The 24169-nt window shown below is 37.4% G+C and overlaps 1 protein-coding gene and 29 non-coding genes across 30 annotated transcripts in view; 29 read left to right on the forward strand and 1 right to left on the reverse strand.

Moving 5' to 3' along the window:
• Positions 1-2597: 2597 nt before the first annotated feature.
• LOC107446634 (L-xylulose reductase) overlaps positions 2598-24169 on the reverse strand; it is a 52884-nt gene continuing 31312 nt past the window's right edge. Inside the window, exons 6-7 of the mRNA XM_016061325.5 lie at positions 4152-4278; positions 2598-2924 (exon numbers count right to left, since the gene is read on the reverse strand). Coding sequence (XP_015916811.1) covers positions 2815-2924; positions 4152-4278 — 237 coding nt within the window. The 3' untranslated portion in view covers positions 2598-2814. The remainder of the gene's footprint in view (positions 2925-4151; positions 4279-24169) is intronic.
• Positions 9150-9220, forward strand: TRNAG-GCC (transfer RNA glycine (anticodon GCC)). The gene has a single exon. It is a non-coding gene; the product is annotated as a tRNA-Gly (tRNA).
• On the forward strand, positions 9754-9824 carry TRNAG-GCC (transfer RNA glycine (anticodon GCC)). The gene has a single exon. It is a non-coding gene; the product is annotated as a tRNA-Gly (tRNA).
• Positions 10056-10126, forward strand: TRNAG-GCC (transfer RNA glycine (anticodon GCC)). The gene has a single exon. It is a non-coding gene; the product is annotated as a tRNA-Gly (tRNA).
• Positions 10968-11038, forward strand: TRNAG-GCC (transfer RNA glycine (anticodon GCC)). The gene has a single exon. It is a non-coding gene; the product is annotated as a tRNA-Gly (tRNA).
• On the forward strand, positions 11270-11340 carry TRNAG-GCC (transfer RNA glycine (anticodon GCC)). Its single transcript has one exon. It is a non-coding gene; the product is annotated as a tRNA-Gly (tRNA).
• TRNAG-GCC (transfer RNA glycine (anticodon GCC)) lies at positions 11572-11642 on the forward strand. Its single transcript has one exon. It is a non-coding gene; the product is annotated as a tRNA-Gly (tRNA).
• Positions 11874-11944, forward strand: TRNAG-ACC (transfer RNA glycine (anticodon ACC)). The gene has a single exon. It is a non-coding gene; the product is annotated as a tRNA-Gly (tRNA).
• TRNAG-GCC (transfer RNA glycine (anticodon GCC)) lies at positions 12176-12246 on the forward strand. Its single transcript has one exon. It is a non-coding gene; the product is annotated as a tRNA-Gly (tRNA).
• TRNAG-GCC (transfer RNA glycine (anticodon GCC)) lies at positions 12478-12548 on the forward strand. The gene has a single exon. It is a non-coding gene; the product is annotated as a tRNA-Gly (tRNA).
• Positions 13685-13755, forward strand: TRNAG-GCC (transfer RNA glycine (anticodon GCC)). Its single transcript has one exon. It is a non-coding gene; the product is annotated as a tRNA-Gly (tRNA).
• On the forward strand, positions 15195-15265 carry TRNAG-GCC (transfer RNA glycine (anticodon GCC)). Its single transcript has one exon. It is a non-coding gene; the product is annotated as a tRNA-Gly (tRNA).
• On the forward strand, positions 16100-16170 carry TRNAG-GCC (transfer RNA glycine (anticodon GCC)). The gene has a single exon. It is a non-coding gene; the product is annotated as a tRNA-Gly (tRNA).
• TRNAG-GCC (transfer RNA glycine (anticodon GCC)) lies at positions 16402-16472 on the forward strand. Its single transcript has one exon. It is a non-coding gene; the product is annotated as a tRNA-Gly (tRNA).
• TRNAR-GCG (transfer RNA arginine (anticodon GCG)) lies at positions 17006-17076 on the forward strand. Its single transcript has one exon. It is a non-coding gene; the product is annotated as a tRNA-Arg (tRNA).
• On the forward strand, positions 17307-17377 carry TRNAG-GCC (transfer RNA glycine (anticodon GCC)). The gene has a single exon. It is a non-coding gene; the product is annotated as a tRNA-Gly (tRNA).
• On the forward strand, positions 17609-17679 carry TRNAG-GCC (transfer RNA glycine (anticodon GCC)). Its single transcript has one exon. It is a non-coding gene; the product is annotated as a tRNA-Gly (tRNA).
• On the forward strand, positions 18213-18283 carry TRNAG-GCC (transfer RNA glycine (anticodon GCC)). The gene has a single exon. It is a non-coding gene; the product is annotated as a tRNA-Gly (tRNA).
• Positions 19119-19189, forward strand: TRNAG-GCC (transfer RNA glycine (anticodon GCC)). Its single transcript has one exon. It is a non-coding gene; the product is annotated as a tRNA-Gly (tRNA).
• TRNAG-GCC (transfer RNA glycine (anticodon GCC)) lies at positions 19421-19491 on the forward strand. The gene has a single exon. It is a non-coding gene; the product is annotated as a tRNA-Gly (tRNA).
• Positions 19723-19793, forward strand: TRNAG-GCC (transfer RNA glycine (anticodon GCC)). Its single transcript has one exon. It is a non-coding gene; the product is annotated as a tRNA-Gly (tRNA).
• On the forward strand, positions 20327-20397 carry TRNAG-GCC (transfer RNA glycine (anticodon GCC)). Its single transcript has one exon. It is a non-coding gene; the product is annotated as a tRNA-Gly (tRNA).
• On the forward strand, positions 20930-21000 carry TRNAG-GCC (transfer RNA glycine (anticodon GCC)). Its single transcript has one exon. It is a non-coding gene; the product is annotated as a tRNA-Gly (tRNA).
• TRNAR-GCG (transfer RNA arginine (anticodon GCG)) lies at positions 21836-21906 on the forward strand. Its single transcript has one exon. It is a non-coding gene; the product is annotated as a tRNA-Arg (tRNA).
• On the forward strand, positions 22439-22509 carry TRNAG-GCC (transfer RNA glycine (anticodon GCC)). The gene has a single exon. It is a non-coding gene; the product is annotated as a tRNA-Gly (tRNA).
• Positions 22741-22811, forward strand: TRNAG-GCC (transfer RNA glycine (anticodon GCC)). The gene has a single exon. It is a non-coding gene; the product is annotated as a tRNA-Gly (tRNA).
• Positions 23043-23113, forward strand: TRNAG-GCC (transfer RNA glycine (anticodon GCC)). Its single transcript has one exon. It is a non-coding gene; the product is annotated as a tRNA-Gly (tRNA).
• On the forward strand, positions 23345-23415 carry TRNAG-GCC (transfer RNA glycine (anticodon GCC)). Its single transcript has one exon. It is a non-coding gene; the product is annotated as a tRNA-Gly (tRNA).
• On the forward strand, positions 23647-23717 carry TRNAG-GCC (transfer RNA glycine (anticodon GCC)). The gene has a single exon. It is a non-coding gene; the product is annotated as a tRNA-Gly (tRNA).
• TRNAG-GCC (transfer RNA glycine (anticodon GCC)) lies at positions 23949-24019 on the forward strand. Its single transcript has one exon. It is a non-coding gene; the product is annotated as a tRNA-Gly (tRNA).

Consider the following 24169-nt stretch of genomic DNA (forward strand, 5'->3'; position numbering starts at 1 on the left):
GTATTAAGTCATCATAATGAGAAAAAAATATGGCCGAAATTATCAGAATATTATAAAATTTGCTATGTTTCAGGCTCTATGGGAGCACAAAAAACTCGATAAATTTTTCCGAAGTGCTTTGGTAATGATTTTGGTAACACTAGTGATAAAATTTTGTTTTATAATATGTGATAAAATTAGGTAATTCTATCATGATACATTAGAGCATGACATAAAAATCATTTATTCAGTTAAATTTATTCTCAATTTTTTATTTTATACTGAATGCGTGGCATCAGAACTATAATTTTAAAAGCAAGAATTTCCAGTAAACCATTTCCATATGAACTGAAAATTTTTCCAAATGAATGGTTTCGTGGGGGAGTGAGCTGTTATCAGCAATGTCAACCTTCCTCTATGAAAAGGTACCCAAACATAGAATCGAGTTAACATGTCTTATATACTAGTGAATTGGTATTATATTTTTGTAGTGGTAGATACACTACAGTACTCCCCCACCAGAATTATATCTGTGATAGAATTCGATGTATGGATACCACTAGTTGAGTCATTGCTGTTTTTTTTTTGTGCGAAGCCAGGAGAGCTGTATTAAGATCACTGAATTTTTTTTTGTTGATCGTGAGAGCTGTATTAAGTTCATGGTCGCTCCTGTGTTGCCTTCTAGCAGTCGAGTGTGTGCAAGCCGACGTTGTGTATGATCGAGACGAGACTGAGCAGCAACAGTGCGAGGAGTTGGTTAATGTCACAGTCACAAGTAGCAAGTCAACTGCTCAATGTCAACCATCCATCGAAGTAGGCGTGTTCAGATCGAAGAGGGCGTTTCTGTCAAGGTACGCGTGTTCACATCACGTCCGAAGATCACCAATGAAGGGACAGTTGTAATCGACAATGTCAATCTTCATCTATGAACTGGAATCTTCATCTAAAAACGTTTCAATTCAGGTGAAGATCAAAATTAATTTGAATTTAATATAGGATTTAGAAGTAGAACATTTGATGTTAACTCTGTATAATTAAAAATTAATAAATAAAATGATATTTATGAGTAAAACACTATATAAATAAACTGAATACGGATTGGTATAATAATTTTATTTAAAATTTCATAAGAGTAATAAGTTGTACAATTACACAGCACATTGTCATTTGAACACTTTTTCTTTACTTTTCAAGTGATAAATAAGTCGAAATTTATGTCTAAAAGGTTTAGTAACTGAGCTATATATCATTTCATAACAAAAATACATAGCACAAAATGATTAGTAAACAAAATCTACTCTATCGAATGAGAAATATACAAAACAATATTGCTGAAGATCTAGAAAGGATTCTTTATCAAGTGAATGAAACTATTTCTAATTAATGCTTCTAAGGAACGATTTTAAATGCAAAATCTTGGTATTCTTCTATGATGAGAGCTATATGAGTACAGCGCAAAATAAAGAACCCTATACCATGAAAAACTTTTGGCCTAGAGATCGATTTTTTATGTGCTGAAGAGCACTATTTTAAGAAGTGAGAATCCCCTTTTTGACCATCTAATTATTAATGAAGGTAATAATTTATTTTACGAAATAAGACATAAATTCTTGCATTAACTGAAAGTGAATACTTTTTTCCACTGGTTTCAAATTTCCATTATCTGTGATAATTGGCTTCCATAGGTTTAATTAATCATTATTTGTAATGAATGCATTAGTCTACATACGAATGTAAATAGAGTCTAAACTATTTTGTCATCAGTTGAGCTGAAAAGTTTGGGCCCTCTATAAAATAAATTTACTTCTTTGTTGAATTCGCTATATCTTTGGATCTAATTGCACGATTATGCATTTAAATTCTGCATCTAAAAATTGCTTAGAAAAAAGATAATTTAGCAGCAAAAAAAGCTTACATATCAAGTTTATAGTTATTATAATTTTTTTATAATTCGCTATACGTGTGGATCGAATCATGTGAATTCAAAAATATCTTTTAACATACTTATAAAATCATTTAACAAAACAATATTTTATATCAGAAATATTTCTTACTAATTTTATACTTATTATTATTATTTGATATAAAAATTTAATTATAAAGAATGTATTTTCTTAAATACTAAAAGCTATCCAATTTTAAAATATAAAATCTGAAACTTAAATGACACCGAAGGAATAGCTTCAGAATTATATAAATTCAATACGTTTTAATTTTAAGTTTCTATTTTTCAAAAACAATAAAACCAATTTCGTTCAAATTATAGATTTTTCCCCTTAGATTTCTTTCGTTCAATTAAATGTAAAAATCGTCATACCTTACAATTTGAATTTTTGAGACAATAATTAAATTAAATAATTATTAAAAAAATTATATTGTGCATAAAATTTTATTCTCTTAATTTACTGTTAAAGATAGAGACAAGTAACTTTTAGTTTACGAAATTATTACCATATTTATGGAAGAATATGGGGCACAAAATAAATTTAGAATTAAAAGATCCAAGCTATTGATTGGTTTACTTACTTAACTGAAGGGAGCATATTTTCCAGAATTCTTCAATTCCCCATACCTTGAGAGTCAAAATACAAATCCGTTAAAAAAAAAAAAAAAAAAAAAAAAAAAGAAATTGAATAGTTATTTTGGTAAAGTACGTTACTATATCTGGTTTTGCAGAATTTATTTACACATTATTTCATTTACGTACTCCCTTCTAATGATTAGTGCGTAAAAAGTTGACTATTAGATTAAAAATTGTTAATGTTAGGACAATTTTCATTTTGCGCGCTGTACTCAACATTGCCCTTTACAAAGAACAATGAGTTGCCAATAAAATCAGGGGAAGCAAACTCCTAACCCTCCATCTATGGGTAAACAGACTCCTGTTATCATTGACGCATTATCACTCAGAAGGAAAATAACAGGCTTTATAACATCAGACACCTCTAAATAATTCAGAAAGAGTAAAAACAGCATATTAATTATAAAACAATATACAATGAATGACACAAAAACAAAAATAATTACATGGCTGAAAATTGAAGAGTTTAGTGAATGAGGAGTTCGGAACTTTATTATCGTCACACTAGAGCTGCATGAGGGGCTATTGGCTTCAGTTTTGGAAACATCCCCGAGGATTATCCGAAGACATGCCATCACAATTTTGATCCTCTACAGAAAAGATGGCTTTTCCGCTTCGGTAACCCAATAAGCAGCGCGCGAAGTCGAGCACTATTCGGCAGAACAGTTTAACGAGAACCGATACCGCACACCCTCGGCCCCTTCACAGACTAATCAAAGTCGTCACTTATTGACAGCAATCAGTGATCCTTGCCTTTGGTGTTCCACTGAGAGCAATGTCTTTGCGATCAGTCCATTGAGGGACAGTTTAATTAAGGAAAGTTGTAAGCAAAATTTTCAAAAAAAATTGAGTTTTCTCGTGGCAGAATAGAGATTCATTTTCAATTTGTTTAACCATACAGCATCGATTTATTTTGCTAAATCATTAAGTTTCAAAAATCTCAAATAATGAAGGTACTAAATGACAATCCCTCGTTGTCGAAAAAGATTATTACGCGTGCATTTGGAGTCAAACAGTTGACAACAATCTTAGGAAGTTTTTTTTTTTTTTTTTTGTAGACGGTTGGTCCGAAAGATATTTAAATACCAAACGGGTGAGTGTCAAGACGCGATTAGTTAGAAGAGGAAGTGGTGGTTTCGCTAATTGGAAGCTTAGAAGAGTCTCTGGTCATCACACATGCTGACTTTTCCCTTCTCCGATCCAGTTGCTTGACAGTAAAAACTATGATATCTATTACTTTTAAGAAAAATCTTGTAAACTTTAATATCTTCATTTCACGATAAATTTATTTTGAAAACTTGAGAAAATTAGACAAGATGTTTTGGAAATTAAATGCACTGCATTCGTTTAAATTTGCATAATTTACAAGAGTTATCTGGCAGTTAAAAGAAATTTCGACAGTTAGACATGCTACACACTGAAGATGCAAGCGGTAAAAAAGAGGAGTGTTAAATTCCTATGCAGATGCGTTGAGGAGGTCTTCGTCGCATGCAATTGCAAAAGCATGTGAATGTGCCTCTCGTATGCCCCTTACTTAATGCTTGCCTCTTCAGTGTCTGTTTCAAGAGTCAATAATTGTAGAATAACTTACCAGCAAACCTTCTCAGAGGCGTTCTCTCTTTCATACGGTTTGCGAACTCATTACTTGGATCGAATAAACCCTGGCTTTCAGTCATTCTGGTATGAATAACAGTAGGATTGACAGAATTCACACGAATCTAGATGGAAATAAACAATCACAAATTTTAATATTTAAACAACTTCCAATCAAATTAGAGTTATGCTTCTGTCGAAGTTATGGATAAAAAAAATTATTTCTGAGTTTTGGTCAGAAATATCTTTAAATGCATGTGAATCGGACCCCAAAACAGACTTTCTCTAAATAAATTTCAGTTTTATTTCGGGGGAGGAGGGATTTGATTTTTTTCTCTCTTAAAATATGAAAAAGGGGAAGTCATAATTTAAAAAATATCGTCCAAAAATTGGTTAGACAGGAGAAAGGACAAAGGCTTGGTTCCCTAATAGCTATTTTACCTTTTATAACAATTACATAATTTTATTATAATTATAGTGACATAAGTCATAAGTATACTTCTAGTGTGGATCCCTAGAGCTATAGTTATACAAATAAAATTACTTTCACCAATTGACGAATCTTGTTTAACCAAAAATAATTGGAAAAAAGCGAGTATTTTTTAATATTTTTTCTAACCACAAGTAAGTGGATAAGAGAGTGCGCAAAAATTAGTGTAACTTGCAATTGAAATATTATTTGAAATTTAATAAATTAATCATGGATATTTAATTTATATTTTTTGCATCTCGTTGAGAAAATGAACTTCTTAAATTAATTGACAATGACGTATGATCGAGAATTAATCAGCAATAATGTATAATTAATTCTCGAGATGCGTAGGACGAAAATGCAAGAAGTAAAAATAATTTTAACCAGCAACGCGCGAACTGAGTGCGAATTAAAATCAGGGCAAATGGTGCTATTGAAAATTTTAGAAAAAACTTACTACTGAGATTTTTTTCAAAATTATAACACATAGAAAATACATTTTTTAATTTTTTTATTTTAATTGACGCGTAGACGTCATACGTACAGTAATAGAGATTTGGTCAAATGTGTATACGAATCGCAATAGAGATTCGGTTTGACGAGTATACGAATCGCAATAGAGATTTGGTCCGACGTGTATATACCCATCAAACGCACTTAACTGGTTCAGAAAAACGCAATTAACAGGATAAGAGGCCAAAACATTTGACAATTCTCAGAACTACAGTAATGAAACTATATTTTTCAACTTGTTGGGTAATGTTGCTCGCCTCCCGTGACTTAGGTTCACAGGTGTCTAAGGGATAATGTTAAATGAGCAACACTTCCAGCATCCTCCAAGGTGAGGATGGAGTGTTCAGTACCTGACATGAAATTTTTTTTTTTAACTTGCTTCAAATTCAGAACCATATTCCAAAATCAGTTTAGATAGAGCCACGCAGATGGCCGTAGTTCGATTCCCGGCCGATACACATTTATATTTTAACTGATGAAAATATTTTCTTTATTAATTACGAGAGAAGTTTTAATTCGTTTTTTTAAACAATATATGCAACCAGAATAATCTCTATATAATAAAGAATAAGAAGAGTAGGTATAACATCGCAAGTGAAAGCCAGGTGATCGCAGCTAATAATTTGAAATAACGTGATTCACTTGAACGCTCTCAATGAACGGCAAAATAATTTATTACATGTCGGCAAGCATCGGTGGTTCAGTAGTAGAATGCTCGATTGCCACGCGGGCGGCCCGGGTTCGATTCCCGGCCGATGCACATTTATATTTTAACTGATGAAAATATTTTCTTTATTAATTACGAGGGAAGTTTTAATTCGTTTTTTTAAACAATATATGCAACCAGAGTAATCTCTATATAATAAAGAATAAGAAGAGTAGGTATAACATCGCAAGTGAAAGCCAGGTGATCGCAGCTAATAATTTGAAATAACGTGATTCACTTGAACGCTCTCAATGAACGGCAAAATAATTTATTACATGTCGGCAAGCATCGGTGGTTCAGTGGTAGAATGCTCGCCTGCCACGCGGGCGGCCCGGGTTCGATTCCTGGCCGATGCACGTTTATATTTTAACTGATGAAAATATTTTCTTTATTAATTACGAGAGAAGTTTTAAATCGTTTTTTTAAACAATCTATGCAACCAGAGTAATCTCTATATAATAAAGAATAAGAATAGTAGGTATAACATCGCAAGTGAAAGCCAGGTGATCGCAGCTAATAATTTGAAATAACGTGATTCACTTGAACGCTCTCAATGAACGGCAAAATAATTTATTACATGTCGGCAAGCATCGGTGGTTCAGTGGTAGAATGCTCGCCTGCCACGCGGGCGGTCCGGGTTCGATTCCTGGCCGATGCACGTTTATATTTTAACTGATGAAAATATTTTCTTTATTAATTACAAGAGAAGTTTTAAATCGTTTTTTTAAACAATCTATGCAACCAGAGTAATCTCTATATAATAAAGAATAAGAAGAGTAGGTATAACATCGCAAGTGAAAGCCAGGTGATCGCAGCTAATAATTTGAAATAACGTGATTCACTTGAACGCTCTCAATGAACGGCAAAATAATTTATTACATGTCGGCAAGCATCGGTGGTTCAGTGGTAGAATGCTCGCCTGCCACGCGGGCGGTCCGGGTTCGATTCCTGGCCGATGCACGTTTATATTTTAACTGATGAAAATATTTTCTTTATTAATTACAAGAGAAGTTTTAAATCGTTTTTTTAAACAATCTATGCAACCAGAGTAATCTCTATATAATAAAGAATAAGAAGAGTAGGTATAACATCGCAAGTGAAAGCCAGGTGATCGCAGCTAATAATTTGAAATAACGTGATTCACTTGAACGCTCTCAATGAACGGCAAAATAATTTATTACATGTCGGCAAGCATCGGTGGTTCAGTGGTAGAATGCTCGCCTGCCACGCGGGCGGTCCGGGTTCGATTCCCGGCCGATGCACGTTTATATTTTAACTGATGAAAATATTTTCTTTATTAATTACAAGAGAAGTTTTAAATCGTTTTTTTAAACAATCTATGCAACCAGAGTAATCTCTATATAATAAAGAATAAGAAGAGTAGGTATAACATCGCAAGTGAAAGCCAGGTGATCGCAGCTAATAATTTGAAATAACGTGATTCACTTGAACGCTCTCAATGAACGGCAAAATAATTTATTACATGTCGGCAAGCATCGGTGGTTCAGTGGTAGAATGCTCGCCTGCCACGCGGGCGGTCCGGGTTCGATTCCTGGCCGATGCACGTTTATATTTTAACTGATGAAAATATTTTCTTTATTAATTACGAGAGAAGTTTTAAATCGTTTTTTTAAACAATCTATGCAACCAGAGTAATCTCTATATAATAAAGAATAAGAAGAGTAGGTATAACATCGCAAGTGAAAGCCAGGTGATCGCAGCTAATAATTTGAAATAACGTGATTCACTTGAACGCTCTCAATGAACGGCAAAATAATTTATTACATGTCGGCAAGCATCGGTGGTTCAGTGGTAGAATGCTCGCCTGCCACGCGGGCGGTCCGGGTTCGATTCCTGGCCGATGCACGTTTATATTTTAACTGATGAAAATATTTTCTTTATTAATTACAAGAGAAGTTTTAAATCGTTTTTTTAAACAATCTATGCAACCAGAGTAATCTCTATATAATAAAGAATAAGAAGAGTAGGTATAACATCGCAAGTGAAAGCCAGGTGATCGCAGCTAATAATTTGAAATAACGTGATTCACTTGAACGCTCTCAATGAACGGCAAAATAATTTATTACATGTCGGCAAGCATCGGTGGTTCAGTGGTAGAATGCTCGCCTGCCACGCGGGCGGTCCGGGTTCGATTCCCGGCCGATGCACGTTTATATTTTAACTGATGAAAATATTTTCTTTATTAATTACAAGAGAAGTTTTAAATCGTTTTTTTAAACAATCTATGCAACCAGAGTAATCTCTATATAATAAAGAATAAGAAGAGTAGGTATAACATCGCAAGTGAAAGCCAGGTGATCGCAGCTAATAATTTGAAATAACGTGATTCACTTGAACGCTCTCAATGAACGGCAAAATAATTTATTACATGTCGGCAAGCATCGGTGGTTCAGTGGTAGAATGCTCGCCTGCCACGCGGGCGGTCCGGGTTCGATTCCTGGCCGATGCACGTTTATATTTTAACTGATGAAAATATTTTCTTTATTAATTACAAGAGAAGTTTTAAATCGTTTTTTTAAACAATCTATGCAACCAGAGTAATCTCTATATAATAAAGAATAAGAAGAGTAGGTATAACATCGCAAGTGAAAGCCAGGTGATCGCAGTTAATAATTTGAAATAACGTGATTCACTTGAACGCTCTCAATGAACGGCAAAATAATTTATTACATGTCGGCAAGCATCGGTGGTTCAGTGGTAGAATGCTCGCCTGCCACGCGGGCGGTCCGGGTTCGATTCCTGGCCGATGCACGTTTATATTTTAACTGATGAAAATATTTTCTTTATTAATTACAAGAGAAGTTTTAAATCGTTTTTTTAAACAATCTATGCAACCAGAGTAATCTCTATATAATAAAGAATAAGAAGAGTAGGTATAACATCGCAAGTGAAAGCCAGGTGATCGCAGCTAATAATTTGAAATAACGTGATTCACTTGAACGCTCTCAATGAACGGCAAAATAATTTATTACATGTCGGCAAGCATCGGTGGTTCAGTGGTAGAATGCTCGCCTGCCACGCGGGCGGTCCGGGTTCGATTCCCGGCCGATGCACGTTTATATTTTAACTGATGAAAATATTTTCTTTATTAATTACAAGAGAAGTTTTAAATCGTTTTTTTAAACAATCTATGCAACCAGAGTAATCTCTATATAATAAAGAATAAGAAGAGTAGGTATAACATCGCAAGTGAAAGCCAGGTGATCGCAGCTAATAATTTGAAATAACCTGATTCACTTGAACGCTCTCAATGAACGGCAAAATAATTTATTACATGTCGGCAAGCATCGGTGGTTCAGTGGTAGAATGCTCGCCTGCCACGCGGGCGGCCCGGGTTCGATTCCCGGCCGATGCACGTTTATATTTTAACTGATGAAAATATTTTCTTTATTAATTACAAGAGAAGTTTTAAATCGTTTTTTTAAACAATCTATGCAACCAGAGTAATCTCTATATAATAAAGAATAAGAAGAGTAGGTATAACATCGCAAGTGAAAGCCAGGTGATCGCAGCTAATAATTTGAAATAACGTGATTCACTTGAACGCTCTCAATGAACGGCAAAATAATTTATTACAAGTCGGCAAGCATCGGTGGTTCAGTGGTAGAATGCTCGCCTGCCACGCGGGCGGCCCGGGTTCGATTCCCGGCAGATGCACGTTTATAATTTAACTGATGAAAATATTTTCTTTATTAATTACAAGAGAAGTTTTAAATCGTTTTTTTAAACAATCTATGCAACCAGAGTAATCTCTATATAATAAAGAATAAGAAGAGTAGGTATAACATCGCAAGTGAAAGCCAGGTGATCGCAGCTAATAATTTGAAATAACGTGATTCACTTGAACGCTCTCAATGAACGGCAAAATAATTTATTACATGTCGGCAAGCATCGGTGGTTCAGTGGTAGAATGCTCGCCTGCCACGCGGGCGGCCCGGGTTCGATTCCCGGCCGATGCACGTTTATATTTTAACTGATGAAAATATTTTCTTTATTAATTACAAGAGAAGTTTTAAATCGTTTTTTTAAACAATCTATGCAACCAGAGTAATCTCTATATAATAAAGAATAAGAAGAGTATGTATAACATCGCAAGTGAAAGCCAGGTGATCGCAGCTAATAATTTGAAATAACGTGATTCACTTGAACGCTCTCAATGAACGGCAAAATAATTTATTACATGTCGGCAAGCATCGGTGGTTCAGTGGTAGAATGCTCGCCTGCCACGCGGGCGGCCCGGGTTCGATTCCCGGCCGATGCACGTTTATATTTTAACTGATGAAAATATTTTCTTTATTAATTACAAGAGAAGTTTTAAATCGTTTTTTTAAACAATCTATGCAACCAGAGTAATCTCTATATAATAAAGAATAAGAAGAGTAGGTATAACATCGCAAATGAAAGCCAGGTGATCGCAGCTAATAATTTGAAATAACGTGATTCACTTGAACGCTCTCAATGAACGGCAAAATAATTTATTACATGTCGGCGGCAAGCATCTGTGGTTCTGTGGTAGAATGCTCGCCTGCCACGCGGGCGGCCCGTGTTCGATTCCCGGCCGATGCACGTTTATATTTTAACTGATGAAAATATTTTCTTTATTAATTACAAGAGAAGTTTTAAATCGTTTTTTTAAACAATCTATGCAACCAGAGTAATCTCTATATAATAAAGAATAAGAAGAGTAGGTATAACATCGCAAGTGAAAGCCAGGTGATCGCAGCTAATAATTTGAAATAACGTGATTCACTTGAACGCTCTCAATGAACGGCAAAATAATTTATTACATGTCGGCGGCAAGCATCTGTGGTTCAGTGGTAGAATGCTCGCCTGCCACGCGGGCGGCCCGTGTTCGATTCCCGGCCGATGCACGTTTATATTTTAACTGATGAAAATATTTTCTTTATTAATTACAAGAGAAGTTTTAAATCGTTTTTTTAAACAATCTATGCAACCAGAGTAATCTCTATATAATAAAGAATAAGAAGAGTAGGTATAACATCGCAAGTGAAAGCCAGGTGATCGCAGCTAATAATTTGAAATAACGTGATTCACTTGAACGCTCTCAATGAACGGCAAAATAATTTATTACATGTCGGCAAGCATCGGTGGTTCAGTGGTAGAATGCTCGCCTGCCACGCGGGCGGCCCGGGTTCGATTCCCGGCCGATGCACGTTTATATTTTAACTGATGAAAATATTTTCTTTATTAATTACAAGAGAAGTTTTAAATCGTTTTTTTAAACAATCTATGCAACCAGAGTAATCTCTATATAATAAAGAATAAGAAGAGTAGGTATAACATCGCAAGTGAAAGCCAGGTGATCGCAGCTAATAATTTGAAATAACGTGATTCACTTGAACGCTCTCAATGAACGGCAAAATAATTTATTACATGTCGGCAAGCATCGGTGGTTCAGTGGTAGAATGCTCGCCTGCCACGCGGGCGGCCCGGGTTCGATTCCCGGCCGATGCACGTTTATATTTTAACTGATGAAAATATTTTCTTTATTAATTACAAGAGAAGTTTTAAATCGTTATTTTAAACAATCTATGCAACCAGAGTAATCTCTATATAATAAAGAATAAGAAGAGTAGGTATAACATCGCAAGTGAAAGCCAGGTGATCGCAGCTAATAATTTGAAATAACGTGATTCACTTGAACGCTCTCAATGAACGGCAAAATAATTCATTACATGTCGGCAAGCATCGGTGGTTCAGTGGTAGAATGCTCGCCTGCCACGCGGGCGGCCCGGGTTCGATTCCCGGCCGATGCACGTTTATATTTTAACTGATGAAAATATTTTCTTTATTAATTACAAGAGAAGTTTTAAATCGTTTTTTTAAACAATCTATGCAACCAGAGTAATCTCTATATAATAAAGAATAAGAAGAGTAGGTATAACATCGCAAGTGAAAGCCAGGTGATCGCAGCTAATAATTTGAAATAACGTGATTCACTTGAACGCTCTCAATGAACGGCAAAATAATTTATTACATGTCGGCAAGCATCGGTGGTTCAGTGGTAGAATGCTCGCCAACCACGCGGGCGGCCCGGGTTCGATTCCCGGCCGATGCACGTTTATATTTTAACTGATGAAAATATTTTCTTTATTAATTACAAGAGAAGTTTTAAATCGTTTTTTTAAACAATCTATGCAACCAGAGTAATCTCTATATAATAAAGAATAAGAAGAGTAGGTATAACATCGCAAGTGAAAGCCAGGTGATCGCAGCTAATAATTTGAAATAACGTGATTCACTTGAACGCTCTCAATGAACGGCAAAATAATTTATTACATGTCGGCAAGCATCGGTGGTTCAGTGGTAGAATGCTCGCCTGCCACGCGGGCGGCCCGGGTTCGATTCCCGGCCGATGCATATTTATATTTTAACTGATGAAAATATTTTCTTTATTAATTACGAGAGAAGTTTTAATTCGTTTTTTTAAACAATATATGCAACCAGAGTAATCTCTATATAATAAAGAATAAGAAGAGTAGGTATAACATCGCAAGTGAAAGCCAGGTGATCGCAGCTAATAATTTGAAATAACGTGATTCACTTGAACGCTCTCAATGAACGGCAAAATAATTTATTGCATGTCGGCAAGCATCGGTGGTTCAGTGGTAGAATGCTCGCCTGCCACGCGGGCGGCCCGGGTTCGATTCCCGGCCGATGCACATTTATTTTTTAACTGAAGAAAATATTTTCTTTATTAATTACGAGAGAAGTTTTAATTCGTTTTTATAAACAGTATATGCAACCGGAGTAATCTCTATAGAGTAAAGAATAAGAAGAGTAGGTATAGCATCGCAAGTGAAAGCCAGGTGATCGCAGCTAATAATTTGAAATAACATGATTCTGTTGAACGCTCTCAATGAACGGCAAAATAATTTATTGCATGTCGGCAAGCATCGGTGGTTCAGTGGTAGAATGCTCGCCTGCCACGCGGGCGGCCTGGGTTCGATTCCCGGCCGATGCACATTTATTTTTTAACTGAAGAAAATATTTTCTTTATTAATTACGAGAGAAGTTTTAATTCGTTTTTATAAACAGTATATGCAACCGGAGTAATCTCTATAGAGTAAAGAATAAGAAGAGTAGGTATAGCATCGCAAGTGAAAGCCAGGTGATCGCAGCTAATAATTTGAAATAACATGATTCAGTTGAACGCTCTCAATGAACAGCAAAATAATTTATTGCATGTCGGCAAGCATCGGTGGTTCAGTGGTAGAATGCTCGCCTGCCACGCGGGCGGCCTGGGTTCGATTCCCGGCCGATGCACATTTATTTTTTAACTGAAGAAAATATTTTCTTTATTAATTACGAGAGAAGTTTTAATTCGTTTTTATAAACAGTATATGCAACCGGAGTAATCTCTATAGAGTAAAGAATAAGAAGAGTAGGTATAGCATCGCAAGTGAAAGCCAGGTGATCGCAGCTAATAATTTGAAATAACATGATTCAGTTGAACGCTCTCAATGAACGGCAAAATAATTTATTGCATGTCGGCAAGCATTGGTGGTTCAGTGGTAGAATGCTCGCCTGCCACGCGGGCGGCCCGGGTTCGATTCCCGCCGATGCACATTTATTTTTTAACTGAAGAAAATATTTTCTTTATTAATTACGAGAGAAGTTTTAATTCGTTTTTTTAAACAGTATATGCAACCGGAGTAATCTCTATAGAGTAAAGAATAAACAGAGTAGGTAAAACATCGCAAGTGAAAGCCAGGTGATCGCAGCTAATAATTTGAAATAACATGATTCAGTTGAACGCTCTCAATGAACGGCAAAATAATTTATTGCATGTCGGGAAGCATCGGTGGTTCAGTGGTAGAATGCTCGCCTGCCACGCGGGCGGCCCGGGTTCGATTCCCGGCCGATGCACATTTATTTTTTAACTGAAGAAAATATTTTCTTTATTAATTACGAGAGAAGTTTTAATTCGTTTTTATAAACAGTATATGCAACCGGAGTAATCTCTATAGAGTAAAGAATAAGAAGAGTAGGTATAGCATCGCAAGTGAAAGCCAGGTGATCGCAGCTAATAATTTGAAATAACATGATTCAGTTGAACGCTCTCAATGAACGGCAAAATAATTTATTGCATGTCGGCAAGCATCGGTGGTTCAGTGGTAGAATGCTCGCCTGCCACGCGGGCGGCCTGGGTTCGATTCCCGGCCGATGCACATTTATTTTTTAACTGAAGAAAATATTTTCTTTATTAATTACGAGAGAAGTTTTAATTCGTTTTTATAAACAGTATATGCAACCGGAGTAATCTCTATAGAGTAAAGAATAAGAAGAGTAGGTATAGCATCGCAAGTGAAAGCCAGGTGATCGCAGCTAATAATTTGAAATAACATGATTCTGTTGAACGCTCTCAATGAACGGCAAAATAATTTATTGCATGTCGGCAAGCATCGGTGGTTCAGTGGTAGAATGCTCGCCTGCCACGCGGGCGGCCTGGGTTCGATTCCCGGCCGATGCACATTTATTTTTTAACTGAAGAAAATATTTTCTTTATTAATTACGAGAGAAGTTTTAATTCGTTTTTATAAACAGTATATGCAACCGGAGTAATCTCTATAGAGTAAAGAATAAGAAGAGTAGGTATAGCATCGCAAGTGAAAGCCAGGTGATCGCAGCTAATAATTTCAAATAACATGATTCAGTTGAACGCTCTCAATGAACAGCAAAATAATTTATTGCATGTCGGCAAGCATCGGTGGTTCAGTGGTAGAATGCTCGCCTGCCACGCGGGCGGCCTGGGTTCGACTCCCGGCCGATGCACATTTATTTTTTAACTGAAGAAAATATTTTCTTTATTAATTACGAGAGAAGTTTTAATTCGTTTTTATAAACAGTATATGCAACCGGAGTAATCTCTATAGAGTAAAGAATAAGAAGAGTAGGTATAGCATCGCAAGTGAAAGCCAGGTGATCGCAGCTAATAATTTGAAATAACATGATTCAGTTGAACGCTCTCAATGAACGGCAAAATAATTTATTGCATGTCGGCAAGCATTGGTGGTTCAGTGGTAGAATGCTCGCCTGCCACGCGGGCGGCCCGGGTTCGATTCCCGGAAGATGCACATTTATTTTTTAACTGAAGAAAATATTTTCTTTATTAATTACGAGAGAAGTTTTAATTCGTTTTTTTAAACAGTATATGCAACCGGAGTAATCTCTATAGAGTAAAGAATAAACAGAGTAGGTATAACATCGCAAGTGAAAGCCAGGTGATCGCAGCTAATAATTTGAAATAACATGATTCAGTTGAACGCTCTCAATGAACGGCAAAATAATTTATTGCATGTCGGGAAGCATCGGTGGTTCAGTGGTAGAATGCTCGCCTGCCACGCGGGCGGCCCGGGTTCGATTCCCGGCCGATGCACATTTATATTTTAACTGAAGAAAATATTTTCTTTATTAATTACGAGAGAAGTTTTAATTCGTTTTTATAAACAGTATATGCAACCGGAGTAATCTCTATAGAGTAAAGAATAAGAAGAGTAGGTATAGCATCGCAAGTGAAAGCCAGGTGATCGCAGCTAATAATTTGAAATAACATGATTCAGTTGAACGCTCTCAATGAACGGCAAAATAATTTATTGCATGTCGGCAAGCATCGGTGGTTCAGTGGTAGAATGCTCCCCTGCCACGCGGGCGGCCCGGGTTCGATTCCCGGCCGATGCACATTTATTTTTTAACTGAAGAAAATATTTTCTTTATTAATTACGAGAGAAGTTTTAATTCGTTTTTATAAACAGTATATGCAACCGGAGTAATCTCTATAGAGTAAAGAATAAGAAGAGTAGGTATAGCATCGCAAGTGAAAGCCAGGTGATCGCGCTAATAATTTGAAATAACATGATTCAGTTGAACGCTCTCAATGAACGGCAAAATAATTTATTGCATGTCGGCAAGCATCGGTGGTTCAGTGGTAGAATGCTCCCCTGCCACGCGGGCGGCCCGGGTTCGATTCCCGGCCGATGCACATTTATTTTTTAACTGAAGAAAATATTTTCTTTATTAATTACGAGAGAAGTTTTAATTCGTTTTTATAAACAGTATATGCAACCGGAGTAATCTCTATAGAGTAAAGAATAAGAAGAGTAGGTATAGCATCGCAAGTGAAAGCCAGGTGATCGCAGCTAATAATTTGAAATAACATGATTCAGTTGAACGCTCTCAATGAACGGCAAAATAATTTATTGCATGTCGGCAAGCATCGGTGGTTCAGTGGTAGAATGCTCGCCTGCCACGCGGGCGGCCCGGGTTCGATTCCCGGCCGATGCACATTTATTTTTTAACTGAAAAAAATATTTTCTTTATTAATTACGAGAGAAGTTTTAATTCGTTTTTATAAACAGTATATGCAACCGGAGTAATCTCTATAGAGTAAAGAATAAGAAGAGTAGGTATAGCATCGCAAGTGAAAGCCAGGTGATCGCAGCTAATAATTTGAAATAACATGATTCAGTTCAACGCTCTCAATGAACGGCAAAATAATTTATTGCATGTCGGAAAGCATCGGTGGTTCAGTGGTAGAATGCTCGCCTGCCACGCGGGCGGCCCGGGTTCGATTCCCGGCCGATGCACAATTATTTTTTAACTGAAGAAAATATTTTCTTTATTAATTACGAGAGAAGTTTTAATTCGTTTTTTTAAACAGTATATGCAACCGGAGTAATCTCTATAGAGTAAAGAATAAGCAGAGTAGGTATAACATCGCAAGTGAAAGCCAGGAGATCGCAGCTAATAATTTGAAATAACATGATTCAGTTGAACGCTCTCAATGAACGGCAAAATAATTTATTGCATGTCGGCAAGCATCGGTGCTTCAGTGGTAGAATGCTCGCCTGCCACGCGGGCGGCCCGGGATCGATTCCCGGCCGATGCACATTTATTTTTTAACTGAAGAATATATTTTCTTTATTAATTACGAGAGAAGTTTTAATTCGTTTTTTTAAACAGTATATGCAACCGGAGTAATCTCTATAGAGTAAAGAATAAGCAGAGTAGGTATAACATCGCAAGTGAAAGCCAGGTGATCGCAGCTAATAATTTGAAATAACATGATTCAGTTGAACGCTCTCAATGAACGGCAAAATAATTTATTGCATGTCGGCAAGCATCGGTGGTTCAGTGGTAGAATGCTCGCCTGCGACGCGGGCAGCCCGGGTTCGATTCCCGGCCGATGCACTTTATTTTTTAACTGAAGAAAATATTTTCTTTATTAATTACGAGAGAAGTTTTAATTCGTTTTTTTAAACAGTATATGCAACCGGAGTAATCTCTATAGAGTAAAGAATAAGCAGAGTAGGTATAACATCGCAAGTGAAAGCCAGGTGATCGCAGCTAATAATTTGAAATAACATGATTCAGTTGAACGCTCTCAATGAACGGCAAAATAATTTATTGCATGTCGGCAAGCATCGGTGGTTCAGTGGTAGAATGCTCGCCTGCCACGCGGGCGGCCCGGGTTCGATTCCCGGCCGATGCACATTTATTTTTGAACTGAAGAAAATATTTTCTTTATTAATTACGAGAGAAGTTTTAATTCGTTTTTATAAACAGTATATGCAACCGGAGTAATCTCTATAGAGTAAAGAATAAGCAGAGTAGGTATAACATCGCAAGTGAAAGCCAGGTGATCGCAGCTAATAATTTGAAATAACGTGATTCAGTTGAACGCTCTCAATGAACGGCAAAATAATTTATTGCATGTCGGCAAGCATCGGTGGTTCAGTGGTAGAATGCTCGCCTGCCACGCGGGCGGCCCGGGTTCGATTCCCGGCCGATGCACATTTATTTTTGAACTGAAGAAAATATTTTCTTTATTAATTACGAGAGAAGTTTTAATTCGTTTTTATAAACAGTATATGCAACCGGAGTAATCTCTATAGAGTAAAGAATAAGCAGAGTAGGTATAACATCGCAAGTGAAAGCCAGGTGATCGCAGCTAATAATTTGAAATAACGTGATTCAGTTGAACGCTCTCAATGAACGGCAAAATAATTTATTGCATGTCGGCAAGCATCGGTGGTTCAGTGGTAGAATGCTCGCCTGCCACGCGGGCTGCCCGGGTTCGATTCCCGGCCGATGCACATTTATTTTTGAACTGAAGAAAATATTTTCTTTATTAATTACGAGAGAAGTTTTAATTCGTTTTTATAAACAGTATATGCAACCGGAGTAATCTCTATAGAGTAAAGAATAAGCAGAGTAGGTATAATATCGCAAGTGAAAGCCAGGTGATCGCAGCTAATAATTTGAAATAACGTGATTCAGTTGAACGCTCTCAATGAACGGCAAAATAATTTATTGCATGTCGGCAAGCATCGGTGGTTCAGTGGTAGAATGCTCGCCTGCCACGCGGGCGGCCCGGGTTCGATTCCCGGCCGATGCACATTTATTTTTGAACTGAAGAAAATATTTTCTTTATTAATTACGAGAGAAGTTTTAATTCGTTTTTATAAACAGTATATGCAACCGGAGTAATCTCTATAGAGTAAAGAATAAGCAGAGTAGGTATAACATCGCAAGTGAAAGCCAGGTGATCGCAGCTAATAATTTGAAATAACGTGATTCAGTTGAACGCTCTCAATGAACGGCAAAATAATTTATTGCATGTCGGCAAGCATCGGTGGTTCAGTGGTAGAATGCTCGCCTGCCACGCGGGCTGCCCGGGTTCGATTCCCGGCCGATGCACATTTATTTTTGAACTGAAGAAAATATTTTCTTTATTAATTACGAGAGAAGTTTTAATTCGTTTTTATAAACAGTATATGCAACCGGAGTAATCTCTATAGAGTAAAGAATAAGCAGAGTAGGTATAACATCGCAAGTGAAAGCCAGGTGATCGCAGCTAATAATTTGAAATAACGTGATTCAGTTGAACGCTCTCAATGAACGGCAAAATAATTTATTGCATGTCGGCAAGCATCGGTGGTTCAGTGGTAGAATGCTCGCCTGCCACGCGGGCTGCCCGGGTTCGATTCCCGGCCGATGCACATTTATTTTTGAACTGAAGAAAATATTTTCTTTATTAATTACGAGAGAAGTTTTAATTCGTTTTTATAAACAGTATATGCAACCGGAGTAATCTCTATAGAGTAAAGAATAAGCAGAGTAGGTATAACATCGCAAGTGAAAGCCAGGTGATCGCAGCTAATAATTTGAAATAACGTGATTCAGTTGAACGCTCTCAATGAACGGCAAAATAATTTATTGCATGTCGGCAAGCATCGGTGGTTCAGTGGTAGAATGCTCGCCTGCCACGCGGGCGGCCCGGGTTCGATTCCCGGCCGATGCACATTTATTTTTGAACTGAAGAAAATATTTTCTTTATTAATTACGAGAGAAGTTTTAATTCGTTTTTATAAACAGTATATGCAACCGGAGTAATCTCTATAGAGTAAAGAATAAGCAGAGTAGGTATAACATCGCAAGTGAAAGCCAGGTGATCGCAGCTAATAATTTGAAATAACGTGATTCAGTTGAACGCTCTCAATGAACGGCAAAATAATTTATTGCATGTCGGCAAGCATCGGTGGTTCAGTGGTAGAATGCTCGCCTGCCACGCGGGCGGCCCGGGTTCGATTCCCGGCCGATGCACATTTATTTTTGAACTGAAGAAAATATTTTCTTTATTAATTACGAGAGAAGTTTTAATTCGTTTTTATAAACAGTATATGCAACCGGAGTAATCTCTATAGAGTAAAGAATAAGCAGAGTAGGTATAACATCGCAAGTGAAAGCCAGGTGATCGCAGCTAATAATTTGAAATAACGTGATTCAGTTGAACGCTCTCAATGAACGGCAAAATAATTTATTGCATGTCGGCAAGCATCGGTGGTTCAGTGGTAGAATGCTCGCCTGCCACGCGGGCGGCCCGGGTTCGATTCCCGGCCGATGCACATTTATTTTTGAACTGAAGAAAATATTTTCTTTATTAATTACGAGAGAAGTTTTAATTCGTTTTTATAAACAGTATATGCAACCGGAGTAATCTCTATAGAGTAAAGAATAAGCAGAGTAGGTATAACATCGCAAGTGAAAGCCAGGTGATCGCAGCTAATAATTTGAAATAACGTGATTCAGTTGAACGCTCTCAATGAACGGCAAAATAATTTATTGCATGTCGGCAAGCATCGGTGGTTCAGTGGTAGAATGCTCGCCTGCCACGCGGGCTGCCCGGGTTCGATTCCCGGCCGATGCACATTTATTTTTGAACTGAAGAAAATATTTTCTTTATTAATTACGAGAGAAGTTTTAATTCGTTTTTATAAACAGTATATGCAACCGGAGTAATCTCTATAGAGTAAAGAATAAGCAGAGTAGGTATAACATCGCAAGTGAAAGCCAGGTGATCGCAGCTAATAATTTGAAATAACGTGATTCAGTTGAACGCTCTCAATGAACGGCAAAATAATTTATTGCATGTCGGCAAGCATCGGTGGTTCAGTGGTAGAATGCTCGCCTGCCACGCGGGCGGCCCGGGTTCGATTCCCGGCCGATGCACATTTATTTTTGAACTGAAGAAAATATTTTCTTTATTAATTACGAGAGAAGTTTTAATTCGTTTTTATAAACAGTATATGCAACCGGAGTAATCTCTATAGAGTAAAGAATAAGAAGAGTAGGTATAGCATCGCAAGTGAAAGCCAGGTGATCGCGCTAATAATTTGAAATAACATGATTCAGTTGAACGCTCTCAATGAACGGCAAAATAATTTATTGCATGTCGGCAAGCATCGGTGGTTCAGTGGTAGAATGCTCCCCTGCCACGCGGGCGGCCCGGGTTCGATTCCCGGCCGATGCACATTTATTTTTTAACTGAAGAAAATATTTTCTTTATTAATTACGAGAGAAGTTTTAATTCGTTTTTATAAACAGTATATGCAACCGGAGTAATCTCTATAGAGTAAAGAATAAGAAGAGTAGGTATAGCATCGCAAGTGAAAGCCAGGTGATCGCAGCTAATAATTTGAAATAACATGATTCAGTTGAACGCTCTCAATGAACGGCAAAATAATTTATTGCATGTCGGCAAGCATCGGTGGTTCAGTGGTAGAATGCTCGCCTGCCACGCGGGCGGCCCGGGTTCGATTCCCGGCCGATGCACATTTATTTTTTAACTGAAAAAAATATTTTCTTCATTAATTACGAGAGAAGTTTTAATTCGTTTTTATAAACAGTATATGCAACCGGAGTAATCTCTATAGAGTAAAGAATAAGAAGAGTAGGTATAGCATCGCAAGTGAAAGCCAGGTGATCGCAGCTAATAATTTGAAATAACATGATTCAGTTCAACGCTCTCAATGAACGGCAAAATAATTTATTGCATGTCGGCAAGCATCGGTGGTTCAGTGGTAGAATGCTCGCCTGCCACGCGGGCGGCCCGGGTTCGATTCCCGGCCCATGCACAATTATTTTTTAACTGAAGAAAATATTTTCTTTATTAATTACGAGAGAAGTTTTAATTCGTTTTTTTAAACAGTATATGCAACCGGAGTAATCTCTATAGAGTAAAGAATAAGCAGAGTAGGTATAACATCGCAAGTGAAAGCCAGGTGATCGCAGCTAATAATTTGAAATAACATGATTCAGTTGAACGCTCTCAATGAACGGCAAAATAATTTATTGCATGTCGGCAAGCATCGGTGCTTCAGTGGTAGAATGCTCGCCTGCCACGCGGGCGGCCCGGGTTCGATTCCCGGCCGATGCACATTTATTTTTTAACTGAAGAATATATTTTCTTTATTAATTACGAGAGAAGTTTTAATTCGTTTTTTTAAACAGTATATGCAACCGGAGTAATCTCTATAGAGTAAAGAATAAGCAGAGTAGGTATAACATCGCAAGTGAAAGCCAGGTGATCGCAGCTAATAATTTGAAATAACATGATTCAGTTGAACGCTCTCAATGAACGGCAAAATAATTTATTGCATGTCGGCAAGCATCGGTGGTTCAGTGGTAGAATGCTCGCCTGCGACGCGGGCAGCCCGGGTTCGATTCCCGGCCGATGCACTTTATTTTTTAACTGAAGAAAATATTTTCTTTATTAATTACGAGAGAAGTTTTAATTCGTTTTTTTAAACAGTATATGCAACCGGAGTAATCTCTATAGAGTAAAGAATAAGCAGAGTAGGTATAACATCGCAAGTGAAAGCCAGGTGATCGCAGCTAATAATTTGAAATAACATGATTCAGTTGAACGCTCTCAATGAACGGCAAAATAATTTATTGCATGTCGGCAAGCATCGGTGGTTCAGTGGTAGAATGCTCGCCTGCCACGCGGGCGGCCCGGGTTCGATTCCCGGCCGTTGCACATTTATTTTTGAACTGAAGAAAATATTTTCTTTATTAATTACGAGAGAAGTTTTAATTCGTTTTTATAAACAGTATATGCAACCGGAGTAATCTCTATAGAGTAAAGAATAAGCAGAGTAGGTATAACATCGCAAGTGAAAGCCAGGTGATCGCAGCTAATAATTTGAAATAACGTGATTCAGTTGAACGCTCTCAATGAACGGCAAAATAATTTATTGCATGTCGGCAAGCATCGGTGGTTCAGTGGTAGAATGCTCGCCTGCCACGCGGGCGGCCCGGGTTCGATTCCCGGCCGATGCACATTTATTTTTGAACTGAAGAAAATATTTTCTTTATTAATTACGAGAGAAGTTTTAATTCGTTTTTATAAACAGTATATGCAACCGGAGTAATCTCTATAGAGTAAAGAATAAGCAGAGTAGGTATAACATCGCAAGTGAAAGCCAGGTGATCGCAGCTAATAATTTGAAATAACGTGATTCAGTTGAACGCTCTCAATGAACGGCAAAATAATTTATTGCATGTCGGCAAGCATCGGTGGTTCAGTGGTAGAATGCTCGCCTGCCACGCGGGCGGCCCGGGTTCGATTCCCGGCCGATGCACATTTATTTTTGAACTGAAGAAAATATTTTCTTTATTAATTACGAGAGAAGTTTTAATTCGTTTTTATAAACAGTATATGCAACCGGAGTAATCTCTATAGAGTAAAGAATAAGCAGAGTAGGTATAACATCGCAAGTGAAAGCCAGGTGATCGCAGCTAATAATTTGAAATAACGTGATTCAGTTGAACGCTCTCAATGAACGGCAAAATAATTTATTGCATGTCGGCAAGCATCGGTGGTTCAGTGGTAGAATGCTCGCCTGCCACGCGGGCGGCCCGGGTTCGATTCCCGGCCGATGCACATTTATTTTTGAACTGAAGAAAATATTTTCTTTATTAATTACGAGAGAAGTTTTAATTCGTTTTTATAAACAGTATATGCAACCGGAGTAATCTCTATAGAGTAAAGAATAAGCAGAGTAGGTATAACATCGCAAGTGAAAGCCAGGTGATCGCAGCTAATAATTTGAAATAACGTGATTCAGTTGAACGCTCTCAATGAACGGCAAAATAATTTATTGCATGTCGGCAAGCATCGGTGGTTCAGTGGTAGAATGCTCGCCTGCCACGCGGGCGGCCCGGGTTCGATTCCCGGCCGATGCACATTTATTTTTGAACTGAAGAAAATATTTTCTTTATTAATTACGAGAGAAGTTTTAATTCGTTTTTATAAACAGTATATGCAACCGGAGTAATCTCTATAGAGTAAAGAATAAGCAGAGTAGGTATAACATCGCAAGTGAAAGCCAGGTGATCGCAGCTAATAATTTGAAATAACATGATTCAGTTGAACGCTCTCAATGAACGGCAAAATAATTTATTGCATGTCGGCAAGCATCGGTGGTTCAGTGGTAGAATGCTCGCCTGCCACGCGGGCGGCCCGGGTTCGATTCCCGGCCGATGCACATTTATTTTTGAACTGAAGAAAATATTTTCTTTATTAATTACGAGAGAAGTTTTAATTCGTTTTTATAAACAGTATATGCAACCGGAGTAATCTCTATAGAGTAAAGAATAAGCAGAGTAGGTATAACATCGCAAGTGAAAGCCAGGTGATCGCAGCTAATAATTTGAAATAACATGATTCAGTTGAACGCTCTCAATGAACGGCAAAATAATTTATTGCATGTCGGCAAGCATCGGTGGTTCAGTGGTAGAATGCTCGCCTGCCACGCGGGCGGCCCGGGTTCGATTCCCGGCCGATGCACATTTATTTTTTAACTGAAGAAAATATTTTCTTTATTAATTACGAGAGAAGTTTTAATTCGTTTTTATAAACAGTATATGCAACCGGAGTAATCTCGATAGAGTAAAGAATAAGAAGAGTAGGTATAACATCGCAAGTGAAAGCCAGGTG

The sequence above is a fragment of the Parasteatoda tepidariorum genome, chromosome 2 (genome assembly GCF_982258835.1).
Source record: "Parasteatoda tepidariorum strain Cologne lab strain chromosome 2, Ptep-v5.0, whole genome shotgun sequence".
Lineage (NCBI taxonomy): Eukaryota > Metazoa > Arthropoda > Arachnida > Araneae > Theridiidae > Parasteatoda > Parasteatoda tepidariorum.